This window comes from Hemiscyllium ocellatum, chromosome 1 (assembly GCF_020745735.1).
Source record: "Hemiscyllium ocellatum isolate sHemOce1 chromosome 1, sHemOce1.pat.X.cur, whole genome shotgun sequence".
Lineage (NCBI taxonomy): Eukaryota > Metazoa > Chordata > Chondrichthyes > Orectolobiformes > Hemiscylliidae > Hemiscyllium > Hemiscyllium ocellatum.
In genome coordinates, this window is record NC_083401.1 from 148,751,349 (window position 1) to 148,765,887 (window position 14,539).

At 40.2% G+C, this 14,539-nt stretch overlaps 1 protein-coding gene across 1 annotated transcript in view; it reads right to left on the bottom strand.

Moving 5' to 3' along the window:
* The window catches only part of sorcs2 (sortilin-related VPS10 domain containing receptor 2), a 613,114-nt gene that overhangs the window by 12,598 nt on the left and 585,977 nt on the right, over positions 1-14,539 (bottom strand). Inside the window, exons 24-25 of the mRNA XM_060832699.1 lie at positions 13,259-13,358; positions 10,577-10,679 (exon numbers count right to left, since the gene is read on the bottom strand). Of these exons, the coding sequence (XP_060688682.1) occupies positions 10,577-10,679; positions 13,259-13,358 (203 nt within the window). The remainder of the gene's footprint in view (positions 1-10,576; positions 10,680-13,258; positions 13,359-14,539) is intronic.

The following is a 14,539-nucleotide window of genomic DNA, read 5'->3' on the forward strand; positions in this document are numbered from 1 at the left end:
TTCTGGTCACTGCATTATAGGAACGATGTGATTGCACTCGAGGGGGTGCAAAGGAGATTCACCAGGATGTTCCTTAGGATGGAGTATTTTAGCTATCAAGAGAGGATGGATGGCCTCAGAGCCAAAAAGGCCGACAGGAGACCTGATGGGGAGTATAAGATTATAAGAGGCATGGATGGGCTGGATAGGAAGGAGCTGTGCTCAGTAGTTGAAGGGTCAATTACAAGGGGTATAATTTTAAGGTGAAAGACAAGTGTTTTATGATTTCCGGAAAACTATTTTCACCTAAAGGGTGGTTAGAGTCTGGAATACACTGCCTGGGAAGGTAGTAGAGGTAGGAAACGTCATAAACTTCAAAAATGTACTTGGAAGAGTACTTGAAATGTCGTAAAGTTCAAGGCTATGGGCTTAGTGCTGGAATGTGGAATTCATGTCAGTTAGCGTAGAATCAATGGGCCAAAGGGTCTCATCTGTGCTCTATGACTCTGTGAATATAATTTGAGTTATACACATCTAGAGTAAATGTTCTTATTTGGCATGACAGAAACATTGCTACAAGTAAAAGATGTGGAAAGGACTATTTCATAAAAACAGACCTTTTAAAATGAAGGTGTACCATCTCTGATAAAGGGTAGCATATCAATCATCATCAGGGACTTAAAATTGAAGGGAATGCAGAAACGCTACCAATCAAAATTATAAACATTAAAGACAGAACTCTTCTAATAACTGGAAAATGCTCCGAGCCCGCCATCTCAAAGTGAACAAATTGACAGCAGTTTAAGATTTGCATGAGACTGCATGAAATCATGCAAATCTCAACACCCTGGAGATAAACAAAGGAAAAAAAATACTATGTTTTAAGACTGCTTTAAGCATTTACCCATATCCGTTTGTGTCGCCTTGTCATATCTTTGGAGCATCCTAGGTACAGCAGGTTGGCAGAAAGGAGAAAGGAATTACACACTGACTGACACTAGGTAGCTGGGGATAGTTTTCACTTTCGCACAGTTGATAAACGGGTAGACAATTGTGCTTGAAATAACGTTAGTTTTCAGAAGTCTGTTTGCTTAAATCTCCATTCAAATACATTAGCATATCTAAAATCCAAAAAAAACGTGAACCTGAAATCATCAATATTCCAGTGCAATCATGAGAATGTGCAACTTTTTTACATTGAAAGTAAATTCCACGATATATTTACAAATGGTAATTTGATACTGTTTTATGGTACTGCTGGCAATTAATTCAGCATAAAAATAAGTAACTTTACTTAGGTTGTCTTATCCACCACCAATGAGTAACCACATTTTAAAAAGCTAAAGGTGATTTTGAAAATTATAACCATTTATTAATTCCATTGCTGTAGAGTAGTCAGTATCTTAGCAAATTCAGTTTTTTAAATGTTTATAAACATTTAAAAGATACCTATTAGTATCCTTAAGCCTAAACTTAGCATAATTTTAAGAACCACCTCTTGGAGAAACCTATCACAATTATTAATTTCATCTCAGAGCCTCGCCAGTTTCTACATTTCCTCACAATTCTTTTCAGCTGGTGCAAAAGATCACGAAAAGTTGATCTATACTGGATTTCAGGTAAATTGTGTTGAAAGACTACCAAAATCAGTAGTCGCTTCAGGTTTTAAGCACAATTGTATCTACATTTCAAAAGAATGAATATTACGAATATGTACCAAATGCAAGTAGAAATGTCTGATCACATCATCAATTATAATTGTTCCATCACTGGTAGCCATGCCTTCAGTTTCCTAGGACAGCAAGGTCTGAAATTCTGTCTTCACCCATCTCTATCTTGTTTTATTCCTTCAATACAACATGTCTTTTTGACCAAACCTTTGACTTAATATCTCCTCATAGCTCTCTGTGATATCTTCCTTCATATTCCTCCTGTGAAGCATTGTGAAATGTTTCGTTATGTTGAAGCAGCTGCTACTATTGTCCTAAACAGTTTCACAATCAATAAGTGAATTTTCAAGTGTAGTTTCTATAATCATGTAGGTAGATCAGTCAAGCCCCATCAAGTCTCACACACAACAAAATAAATGATCCATTGATCATCCTTTGATGCCATTGAACGTGTTTGGAAATTTGGCCAAGCCAGCCAGAAATGTCATTTGGATGATCCTTCTCTGCATCTCCCTGATGTCCCAATCATTATAAATACCAATCTTAATCAATTTATTTCACTTAATGTGACATAGAAAAAGCTGAGTGCATCAAATACAACAAAGGCTTTGTGCTCTGCCAACATTCCAGCTGTGGTACTGAAGATCTTCACCAAACCAATTAGACACACTCTATCAGTACAGCTACAACACTGACATTTACATTGCAAAGTAGAAAACTGCCCTGTTCATAAAGAGCAAGAGAAATCCAATCTGACAATAATTATCCTATCAATTTACTCAAGCATCTGCAAAGTGACATAGAGTCTTCAACATTGCAGCTAAGGGGCAACACCCACTCACTAAGACTTGGTTTTGGGTTCTGCCTGGCTCCATGTCTCCTTCCAGCCTTGCTTCAAACACAGACTTATACAGCAGTTCAGGCAGCATTCAACGAGCAAAGTCCAAAGTCCAAAGTCCAAAGATGTGCGGGTCAGGTCAATTGGCCATGCTAAACTGCCCCTAGTGTTAGGTAAGGGGTATATGTAGGGGTATGGGTGGGTTGCGCTTCGGCGGGTCGGTGTGGACTTGTTGGGCCGAAGGGCCTGTTTCCACACTGTAAGTAATCTAATCTAAAAAAAAAAGCAGCGAAATCGACGTTTCAGGCAAAAGCCCTTCATCAGGAAGTCCTAATGAAGGGCTTTTGCCCGAAACGTCGATTTCGCTGCTCATTGGATGCTGTCTGAACTGCTGTGCTCTTCCAGCATCACTGATCCAGAATCTGGTTTCCAGTATCTGCAGTCATTGTTTTTACCACAGACTTATACAGATGAATTTCTGGGTTGAGGTGAATGTCACTGCTCTTGATATCATGACAGGACCTGACCAAAAACCCTTGTCAAATTCAAGTCAAAGAGAATCAGAAAGAAAACATTACATTGTTTGCAGTCATTCATAACATAAAGGCGGACAGTTGTGTTTGTTGTAGGTCAATCAGCTGAAGCTCAGGGCACCACTCCAGGAAGTCCTCAGGACAGAAGCCTTCCTCCTATCTTAAGCTATATGCAACAACTTGGGCTTGGGAAAGTAATATGCATGTAAAACAAGGGCAAGGCAATAACTATCTCCAAAAACAGAAAATCTAAACATCACCCATGACATTCAAAGGTATTACTATTGCTAAATCTCCATCATTGACTAGAAACATAATTGGACTAGTTGAATAAATACCATACGTACAACAACAAGACGGAGCAGAAATACTGTGGGTATAAGGATAGGTCAAAGTGGTATGACAAATAACTCATCTCCAGATTCCCTACATTTGTTCCCCACCTACAAGGACACACATCACGTGTGTGATCAAATACTTGGTTATTTGTCTGGACGAGTGTAGTTTCAGATACTCAAGGTCAACAGTGTTTGCTGCTTGATTGGCAGTCATCCCACACTCTACACATTCAGTTGCTCCATTGTCAATAAAATTATAGTAACTGCATGTACCACCTACAACATGCACTGAATCAACTCATGAAGAATCCTTCAACAACACTATCCAAACCTCTACCTAGAGGAACAAGAGCAGCAAATGTATGGTAAACTCCCCAAGCAAATTCCGTCCAAGTCATACGCCAACCTAACACAGGTGCCTCCTTCATTGTATCTGAATCCAAATCCTGGACCTCCCTTTAAATCAGTGGTGTATTACATGGATTGCAGCAATTCAAGTAGGTGGCTGACTATCATCTTTTCAAAGGAGACTGGGGATGGATAACAAAGCTCTGCTGGTGGTGCTAATATCCCATAAATTACTAAAACAGAAACAATCTGAACTCTGTCTGTAACTGATATTACAAATCAAGGAACATATCATTGCTGAGGTAAAACACTGCCATTTTGTTTGTGCATCATTAGTATTTGGTGTTAATACTTTTATATACAGTTCACCTCATCCAGAATATCCTTTTTCATCTGTTTGTTCCACTGCATTTAGACAGCTATTACCCAAGTGACACTTAATCTCCATTAGACAAAGCTACTGCTCAATATAGGAAGCTTGGATGCACTTGGGGAATTACAAGCACTTATAGCTCACACTTAGCTTTAATGTGGAAAATTCCAAATGGACTTTTCATAAATCAGAGCTACGTACTAATAACTGGTTTAATTGTTGCGTAAATCACTGCATGGTGATGCATTATAGTTGTTTTCAATAAAATATGTGTCTATCCTTATAATCCCAAAGGTAAAGTTAATGTCAAAACAAACTATACTCAAAAAGCAGCAAGCGACAAAGTAATTTCACTCCAGTGATGAATACATTTTGTTCCCTCCAGTGGCTTTAAGTATTTATCCAAGAATAGTTTGTTGAGTTGTTTCAGAGACTACATGACTTTTCTTCTTAATTAATGTAGTTCAAATATTGTATGAAAAATTTCATTACCAGCCAGAATTCGGCAAGTCTCTGACTTAACATTTTCCTCATCAAGTTCCAATAGAACTTAGACTTAGAAATTAACATGGGTGTTGAGATTAGTGCTACACTAACCTCACACATCCATTCAAATGGTGAATGGGATGAAACAATTTTTATGACCAGCCTAATTATTGTAAAGCAGGCATGCAGCTAGTTCAACTAATAATGCGTACTGACTGTATTCTTGATTGGGGATGGCATTATGGAGCAGTTACACCACTTGAACCAAGCAGTTCTTGTGACTTACCACTGCCTTCTCAAGGGTATTAGGGATAGGCAATAAATCCAGTAAGGCCCATAATGAGTATGGTAAATCAAAAGGGAGATGCCCAATGACTGCAGGACAGCCTTTGTAAGGTAAATAGCATCTGCCATTCTTGGATGCAGCATTGGAGACCTTTGTTAAAGAGGTAAGCAGGTGGAAGAAGGTACTGGCTCTTCAAAGGGGCAGAAGAACCTCCTGACAATTCTTGTGCTATCAACAGGAGATAGCAGTAGACGTTGATGTGAGGCAGTGGGTGTAATGTTGTTTAATAGCCTCAATTAAGAGCCCTTCCTCTGCTCAGACCTACACCACATCTCACGATCTTTCCCTCCCCTTATTTGCTTTACTCAACTCCATACAGCTCCTTCCTCTCCTCCTGCTGCACTTGCTCCCTTCACTATCTCATTTGCTCATCTTCCGGGATTGTCCATATAGTAGCTACATCCTACAATCCTGACATGCACAATTTCATGACGTCTCAAAAACTATCACAATTACATTCTCTTTTTTCTTGCAAGAGAAGTCAGCAGGCAACATACATCAGGAGTAGGTTAATGGAGGAAGCTAAGATCCTTCTTCACCAGAAAATCAAGTATTCAGCTCGATGCTATCTGGACAATGCTATCTGGAATAGCATTGGAACGGGACAATGCTATCTGGAATATCCCACAGATTTCTTCACACCTAACCTTTTCTCCCTCTGTAAATCATCCTCGGTATTTTATCATCAGTATCCAGTTATCCTTTCGCTGTTTCTCTTGATATTAAAAGTTAACCTATGTTTATCTTTTGCCCTTAGATATACAAAACAAATAGAAGGTCCTAACATCTGAGGGGTCAGATGTTGACCCATTCAAAATGAAGAGAATCAACATTTCTCCCATAAGCTCTTCCTGATGAAGGGCTTACGCCTGAAACATCGTTCTCCTGCTCCTTAGATGCTGCCTGACCTGCTGTGCTTTTCCAGCACCACACTCTCGACTCTGACTCTCCACCAACTGCAGTCCTCACTTTCGCCTATCAAAATCAACACATTTGGACAAAGTTAAAATTGCATTCATAAAATTTTGAAAGTTTTCTACAGAGATCATGGCACAGTAATCCACTGAGTATGAGCCAGGAAATAGGGCACAGGAGCACATCTGCTGGAGGAAAACCTCATACACCACGCCTGCAGTTCATTGTAGATCTTCAGAGCCTGGTTTCCAGAAAAAAGTTTATCAATGTACACCAAGGCATCTGAGTGAATTGGGATGTCTGTCAGCACACTGGGCACATTGAAACAAAACAAGGCGGAGTTCAGTTCAAATTCCTGTTAGATCCTTGTGCTTGGCAATGAGATGTTGTGGGCAACCAGGCAGTGAGTGATCAGCTCCATGAACACTATAGTAGGACAGCCCAATGGCAAAGTCTCTGAAGACAGTTCTGACATTGTCCAACTCATACTGCTGTTACACAATCTCATTTGGATGCTATATTGATCCTGGATTGCCGCACTTACTGAGACTTAAGAAACAGAAATACACCTGATGGTGCCACAAGCTTGGTCCACTATTCAATAAGGCCATAGCTGAACTTTACATCAGTTCCTCTTTCCCTCCCAATCTCAATATTCCTGGATTCCCTTACTCTCCAAAGCTTTACAACATTATATATAACAGATGTTACATTCTGTATAATATGCGTATAGTACTGAATATGCTCAATGAATGTGCAACCATTGTCTGCTCGGATAAGTAGTTCCAAAGATTCACAAACTTCTGAGCCAAGAGGTTTCTCCTCAACTCAATCTAAAATGTCCAACTCCCTATTCTAATGCTGTAACTCCTAATTCTGCATATGCCAGCCAGCAAAACAACCTCCTAGCATCTACCTTTACAGATTTTATAATATGTTAATTACATCAATTTCTATTCTTTTAAACTCAAGAGAACATAAGCCCAAGTAACTTAATCTTCCCTCATAGAACAATCTAGTCACCTCTGGAATCAACTGATAGTTGACATAGTGAACTGTTGTTGCACCCACTTGAAGGTAAGCATATCCTCACCCGAGTATGAAGAAAATAACTGTTGACAGTATTTCAGGTGTAATCTTACTCCTGTCCTATACAAAAGTAGCAAGACTTCCTTACTCTTCTAATCTAACTCTCCTTGCAATAAAATGTAATATACTATTTGCTTACCTACTTGTTTTCAGTATCTGCATGTTAAATTTGTGATCCATGTATACTGACAACCAAATCCTGCAGAATATTAAAATATCACAGTCACACCTCCTTAATACAATATTCTGCTTTCCATTCTTCCAGCCAAAGTGGACAATTTCTCACCACTCTGTCTGGCTCACACTCCCTCATGCAATCACACCTGGTGATGAAACTAAAGAGATTACAGCAGAAAAGAAATCCACTCGGTCCCACATGGCATTTTTTAGATCATTGCTAGAGCAGTTCTAATGTCCTAGTAATCCTACTGTCCTCCATCAATCAGAACTATACCTCTTGCCTGCTGTTGATCCACAACTAATCTCACTGCTATTGATCAACCCAGAAATAATGTAATAGGTGAGAGAAGAACCAGAACTTGTAGACTTTTAGTATAACATCTGTATGGGAAGTCATTTTAATTTGTCATTAAAGATAGAGTGATTGAGTATTAAAAATTGGGAGAGGAGGTGGTGACATAATGGTAATGTACTGGACTAGTAATCCACAATCTCATGCTAGTAGGTCTGCAGAATATGAGTTTGAATTCCATCTTGGGAAATGGTAAAATTTGAGTTCAACAAAGATCTGAGTATTAAAAGGCTAGCAACCACTGTTGATTGCTGTAATTACCCATCTGATTCACAAATGTTCTTCGGGGAAGGAAATCTGCCATCCTTACCTGGTTTGGCCTACAAATGACTCCAGATCCACTGACTGACTCTTAATTGCTTTCTGGGAAATTAGGGATGGCAATAAATGCTGGCCTAACAGAGATGCCCATATTGTATAAATGAATATAAAAAAGTCAATGCACGGGTTTGTAAAGAATAAATGATATCTAATGAACATTATTGATGTTTTTGAGCAAGTAACGAAAGCATTAGGTATAGGGAACTGTAGGGATGTAATTTATTAATGGACTTCCCACAAGATAGTCAACAAAATTTGACATGGAAGATATGAAAATTAAAGCTCAAACAATTGAAGGAAAATTACTGATATAGTTGGTAAATAGAATTTATAAAATAGAAGTAATGGGTATGCACTTAATATTCCTTAAATTATTTGCAGGATATGGGCATCACCTGCAAAGAAAGCTGTGGCATTGGCTGCATGAGAGAGATTCCTACTATCTTAGGCATTATCTGATGCCTTTCTTCACAAATAGTATCCCATTCTATTGGATAACCAGCAAAATGTGTGCATGGTGCTGCTTCAAATAATCCACAGGGAAGGAGATGTAGTTAAAAAAAACAACATTTGATGCACCTCTCATGCAGCTCTGAACAATGATTTGGAAATGATTGGCAATATCACTTGGCACATAAAAGGACCATTTTGAATGGTAAAGGGTTATAATTAATTTTATATTTGTAGGGAGTGGTGCTCTGCTTGCTCTAGTGTTGGACGTACAGGAAACGTTCCCTAAAAATGTGGCAATCTTTTTTCTCCATCTCCTGTTAGCTGATCCTATGTTCTTTTTCTCTCATTCTCCAGAGATTTCTTTGCTGCTATTACTTCCTAAAGACCCAAAGAAGGGAAATAATACTGCTGCAAAACATACAACTGCTAAAGGTTGTTGCCAGAACTCAAAGCACAGTCATCTGATGAAAAAACTCAGCGAAATAAGGTCCAGAAGCTCACCAGTTGTTTAACACAGCAAGGTTTTAACCAGTCTGAATGGAACTGGTGATCTCTTTAAATAACACTTTTGCAGGTGATTTCACTAATGTCAGTAACATGATTTACTGTGTAAGTTGAAGAAATATTGTTTCAATGCTGGGGCATATGAGAGATCAAAATCATAATTGTTTCAAGGGCTTTTTTTTATTTTTGGGACTTCTTTTCAATTCCCACAAACTCCTTCATTAGGTGAGATGCAGTCATATGGCAATATTATTAGCTGCATTTGTGTTGACTTATGCTGTGTTTGGACTCAGAAGTAAAATCAGAAAATTATTCATCTGTATCCTCAACATTTATTAGATTAGATTCCCTTCAGTATGGAAACAGTCCACACCGACCCTCCAAAGAGTAACCCCCTCCCTGACTAATACACTTAACACTATGGGCAATTTAGCATGGCCAATTCACCTGGTCTGCACATCTTTGGATTGTGGGAGCAAACCAGAGCACCCAGAGGAATCCCACGTAGACACAGGGAAAACGTGCAAACTCCACACAGACAGTCGCCCGAGGCTGGAATCAAACCCAGGTCCCTGGTGCTATGAGGCAGCAGTGCTAACCACTGAGCCACCATACTATCCACGGTGGCAGTGGCTATAAATTCTATCTACCAACTATGTCAGTAATTTGCCTTAAATTTGGCACAAGCAATTCACCTTTTTTCCCCCATAACTGACACACTTCATAAAAAAGCACATTACTTTGCAAGGACTTAATTACCTGTGACTTCAAAGCTAGCTAGGATCCATTTGGCATTTTCCCTTCCTCACACCAAGTTGCATTCGATTCTCCGCCCTACTCTCCTTTATAGCTACTGGGTCCTCCCATCTCCTGGTTTCAGCCAAAGAATTCTCATCCATCCATTTTGCAGCCACTGCCTCCCCTTCCTACCTCCTATTCACCTCATCCTGCACACTTACTTTTATCAGTCTCACCTGGCAAACAGCTAGCCAATGGTCTTGTCCAGTAGATGCACTTCCCCTAACATCCTTTTCTTGACAGACATGCTCCCCAACCCATCCTCATGAGCCTTGCTACTAGCCTTCTCGATGCTCCTCCAATCCGGGTTGCTTCATGCCTGCACTAGCTACTGAAACGCAGGGAAAAAGCAGCCTGTGTTTAAAGGCTCCATTTGTTTCAAAATTCTTTACTTCCACACATGGGCTCAACTTTTTCCCGATTGGTCACCTTCATCATTCAATGTTTGGTCAATTCTGAGGCAAAATATGCCCTGCAAGCACTGAGGTATATCAATTTCACCAAAAAGTATTCTACAAACAACGTAGACTGCTTATTACAATGCTAGGCAGGCACCCTGGATGCACGTGACATGCTTGCCTTGACCCATTATACACGCAGTGCACTACCAGTATGGATATATTGTCTAAATGCCTCATACCGTATTAGACAAATAGATACAGCCTGAAAAATTGGGCACGTGATAATGCAATGTCTATACCACCACTTCCTTCATTCATCCATTCATTCTCAGCACCTTGCTTGTTTAGGAAGGCATGCTCGCTAACTTGGCAAACTGGATAATGTCAGCATGCTGCTTAATTGCCAGCCAGAAGGCGATATTGAGTAATGCATAATGAGATCCCTGTTCTCCTCAGCCCTCTGCCCAGCCTGGTCACAACAGAGAAAAAAATACACAAACCCACACAACAAAGACTTGAGTTTCCAAATTATGAGTCCAATTATCTGCTTCTAGCAACCAGGCCACCTGAAATAAAGGCTTCTTTTAACTTGTTTAAGATTTTAGACTCTCAGTCAAGCTTTGGTCTTGGGTCCTCCAAGTAAAGTACGTACCTCTTGAACTTGTGTAAAATGAAAACTCCAACGACGAGCAGGCAGATCACAAACATAATAACGACAATCAGCACGCCTTTCCCTCCAATAGATTTCTGGGAAACTGAAGGAGAAATGTTCACATGATACTGAAGTGGACAGCAGAAAGGAGTTACCCACCATATATCAAAGTACAATACAGGTGTTTCAATCATCAAAGACATATCTTTCCTAAGACAAAGTAATTACGTTATCTTTGCATGCAAAAGGAGGATCATAATAAAAAGACCGATTTACATTTTCCATATAAGAACACTTACTGACATTAACAGATAAACTGAACTTTTCACTAATCCAAAAAGGATTAAAGTTTTCAAAAGGCTCAATGGTATTTTAATAAAAGTCTGGCATCTGTTTCACAGTCCCAAATGATATCTAGATTTAAATCAATGAGGTGGTGGCATAGTGGTAATAATACTGAGTAATTCAAATGAGTAATGCTCTGGGGTCACAGGTTCAAATCCTACCATATCAGCCAGTGGAATTTAAATTCAATTCATAAATAATATAAAATTAATCTCAGTGATGGTGAGCATGAAACCCTTGACTGTCATAAACCCATCTGATTCACTAATATCCTTTAGAGAAGGAAACCTGTCATCCTTATCTGATCTGGTCTACATGTGACTCCAGAGTCAACAACATGGTCGACTCTTAGCTATCTTCTGACACACTGTACCAAGGCCCTCAATTCAAGAGCAACTAGGGACAGGCAACAAATACAGGATGATGATATCCTCATGGCACTATTACTAATCCAGAGACCTGAGGTAATGTTTTGAGGTCCCACTTTTGAGTCCTGCCACCGCAGATAATGGAATTTGAATTCGGTAAAAATCTGGAATTTAGAGTCTAATGACAGTTTTCGAAGAAAATCTGATGTAGTTCACTAATGTCCTTGAGGGAAGGAAATCTGCCATTCTTACCCGGTCTGGCCTACAGCAATGTGGTTAATGCTTAGCCGTCTTCTGGGCAATTAGGAATGGGCAATAAACGCTTGCCTAGCCAGCGACACTCAAATCCCATAAGTGAAACATCACAGGATGGAGGAGGTCCAGGACTTGGGGTGTGGGAGAGGAAGTTAAAGTGATTGACCACAGAGCGGTAGGGTTGTTTGATGTGCGCATTCCAGAGATGTTCCCTGAACCGCTCCTACATCAAGGAGACAGAACACCAACTTGTGAAGCAGTTCTGGGAACATCTCTGAAAGAAGCCCAAGGACATGCAAGTCCTGGACCTCTTTCACCGCCAAATCAAAGCCACCCACCAACTGGAAGAAGAACATCTTATTTTTAGATTAGATTAGATTACTCACAGTGTGGAAACAGGCCCTTCGGCCCAACAAGTCCACACCGACCCGCCGAAGCGCAACCCACCCATACCCCTACATTTACCCCTTACCTAACACTATGGGCAATTTAGCATGACCGATTCACCTGACCCGCACATCTTTGGACTGTGGGAGGAAACCGGAGCGCCCGGAGGAAACCCACGCAGACACGGGGAGAACGTGCAAACTCGACACAGTCAGTCGCCTGAGGCGGGAATTGAACCCAGGTCTCAGGCGCTGTGAGGCAGCAGTGCTAACCACTGTGCCACCGTGCCAACCACAACCTCTGCCTCAGAACCCTACAACCACACAGCATCAACATGGACTTCACCAGTTTCCAAATCTCCCCTCCCCCCACCTCATCCCAGATCCAACCTAGCACCGTTCTCTTGACCTGACGTACCTATCATTTTCCTTCCCACCTATCCGTTCCACCCTCCCACTTACCCTAGGGTATCTAAGTTAATTACCTCCCACCTACTTACCCCTCCCCCCCCAACCCCTGTATTTATCACTCAGATCCCTTCCACCTCCACATTTCTGATGAAGGACTTCAGTCCGAAATGTCGACTCTCCTCTCCTCAGATGCTACCTGACCTGCTGTGCTTTTCCAGTGCCACACTTTCCAATTCTGAATCTCCAGCATCTGCAGTCCTACATTCTCCAAGAAGAATATCAGGTGTGTTTTAAAGCCCACAAATCAGTCATCACTACAACTGTCCCAAACTTCACTGCTGAGCTCGCACAGATTGAGTTTCTTTGCAGGGGAACATAAGTACATCTGTAATAGCTCTTCATGTGCACAGCTGGGAAGTGTTTCTTAGACTGAACTTGTCACAGTCTGGCATCATGCTTACATATGATAAACATATCAGCAGGTGAAAGGAAATACATTCGAGAGTTCCAGGTTTATTTCAACCTCATTTGCAAAGAGGGATGAAGGATAACTGACTGAAAATCTTTGGTTGGCATCAACCACACCCTCACTGTGTAAGTTTGTAGTCTCCCTTCCTCCAGGATGCCTGTTACGTCGAGGAACCTAGATAAGCCTGTTCTGGTGTGGGCACCCAATGTAAATAAAACGCTAATAGGGAAACTTCTCCCTAACTCCCGGATGCCTGATGAGATCAGCAGCCTAAGAATAGCTTATGCCAAGTGTCAGTTGAATTTCTGACCCCATATTTCTTTCAGAGAACGGGAACATACAGTAAATGGTATATTTAGTGATGTACAATTTGAATGTGAACATGATAACAAAATTTGTTTTGACACTATTCAGTCCTGTGCCATTGGGATGAAAATCATGTCCTTACCTGCTCGATAATCAGCCAGTGTAACAGTCACTTCCACCCCTGGTTTCAGGGAGATTTTTACCTGATTCTCTGTCAGAGCTTCTATTAAGGATTCAATTCCCTGGAGGCAAAAGTACAGAACAATCTGCTGGTTTATAATGTGGAATACATTATAGCAGTGCACAAGCTTCAATAGCCTTGTCAATCATCTCCATTCTCAACAATAAGGCAAATCTATTGTGATTTCCACTTGTATTATTAAGGTAATTTAATGGTAATTACCATGGACAGACAAAGAATGAATGACACATCTCCATTTGAAGCTCATTGAAGATAGAGTTGAATTTGTCAAAAACCTATAAAACATTGGACTGAATCAAATGTCTTATTACTTCCTACCCCAAACCAAGTGCTTTCATCCCCAATTACTCATCACCAGTTACATGAATTGCTTCAGGCTAATTCTGACATAATATTTCAGGTTACCAAATCCCTATGCTGTAATGCATTGTAGATCACATGCACAGCTACTAGTCTCTCAAATGAGAGAGAGTAGTTATCATTGAACTACTTTATGGTGACAGTAAATATAATTAGAATACTGATAGAATTTGTTTCACTGACATATAATGCCATAAAACATAGGAACAGGAGTAGACCCCTCAAACCATTCAATGGGATGGTGGCTGATCTGAAATTCCTTACATCCACTTATGTGCTCTTTCCACATAAACCTCGATTTACCTACTGATCAAGAATCTATCAGCATTAAATATATGCAAGGACTCTACTCTCAAAGCTCTCGGTGGCAAAGTAGTTCCAAAGACTCAGAACCCTCTGAGAGAAGGAATTCCTCCTCATTAGTTCATAAAATAAAGGAGCAGAATTATGCCATTTGACCAATTGAGACTGCTCTGCATTCAATCATGGCTGATATGTTTCTCAACCCCATTCTCCTGCCAAACTCGCTGTTTGCTTCAGATTAATTTTGATATTGGCGTTTTCTAATAGGAACTCCAGTTTCCAGGATGTCTTCAATTCTCCAGTTCCTCATGATTTAAAAGATACTGCAAGTTTCTTCAACATGGATGAACAAATTAGTATAATTTATTCCTAAATCATTTGGCAACAACTGCAATTGATATTTATATTGTGACTTTGAGTGCAGAATTGCAATCCAGCAGAAAATTTACATTGAGCCAAAGAGGTTCACATGAAGAGAGTGTAATCAAACACATGATAAAAGCATGGAGTTTTAAGGAAGTTCTTACAGGCAGAAATGAAATTGAAAAGGCGGAGGAA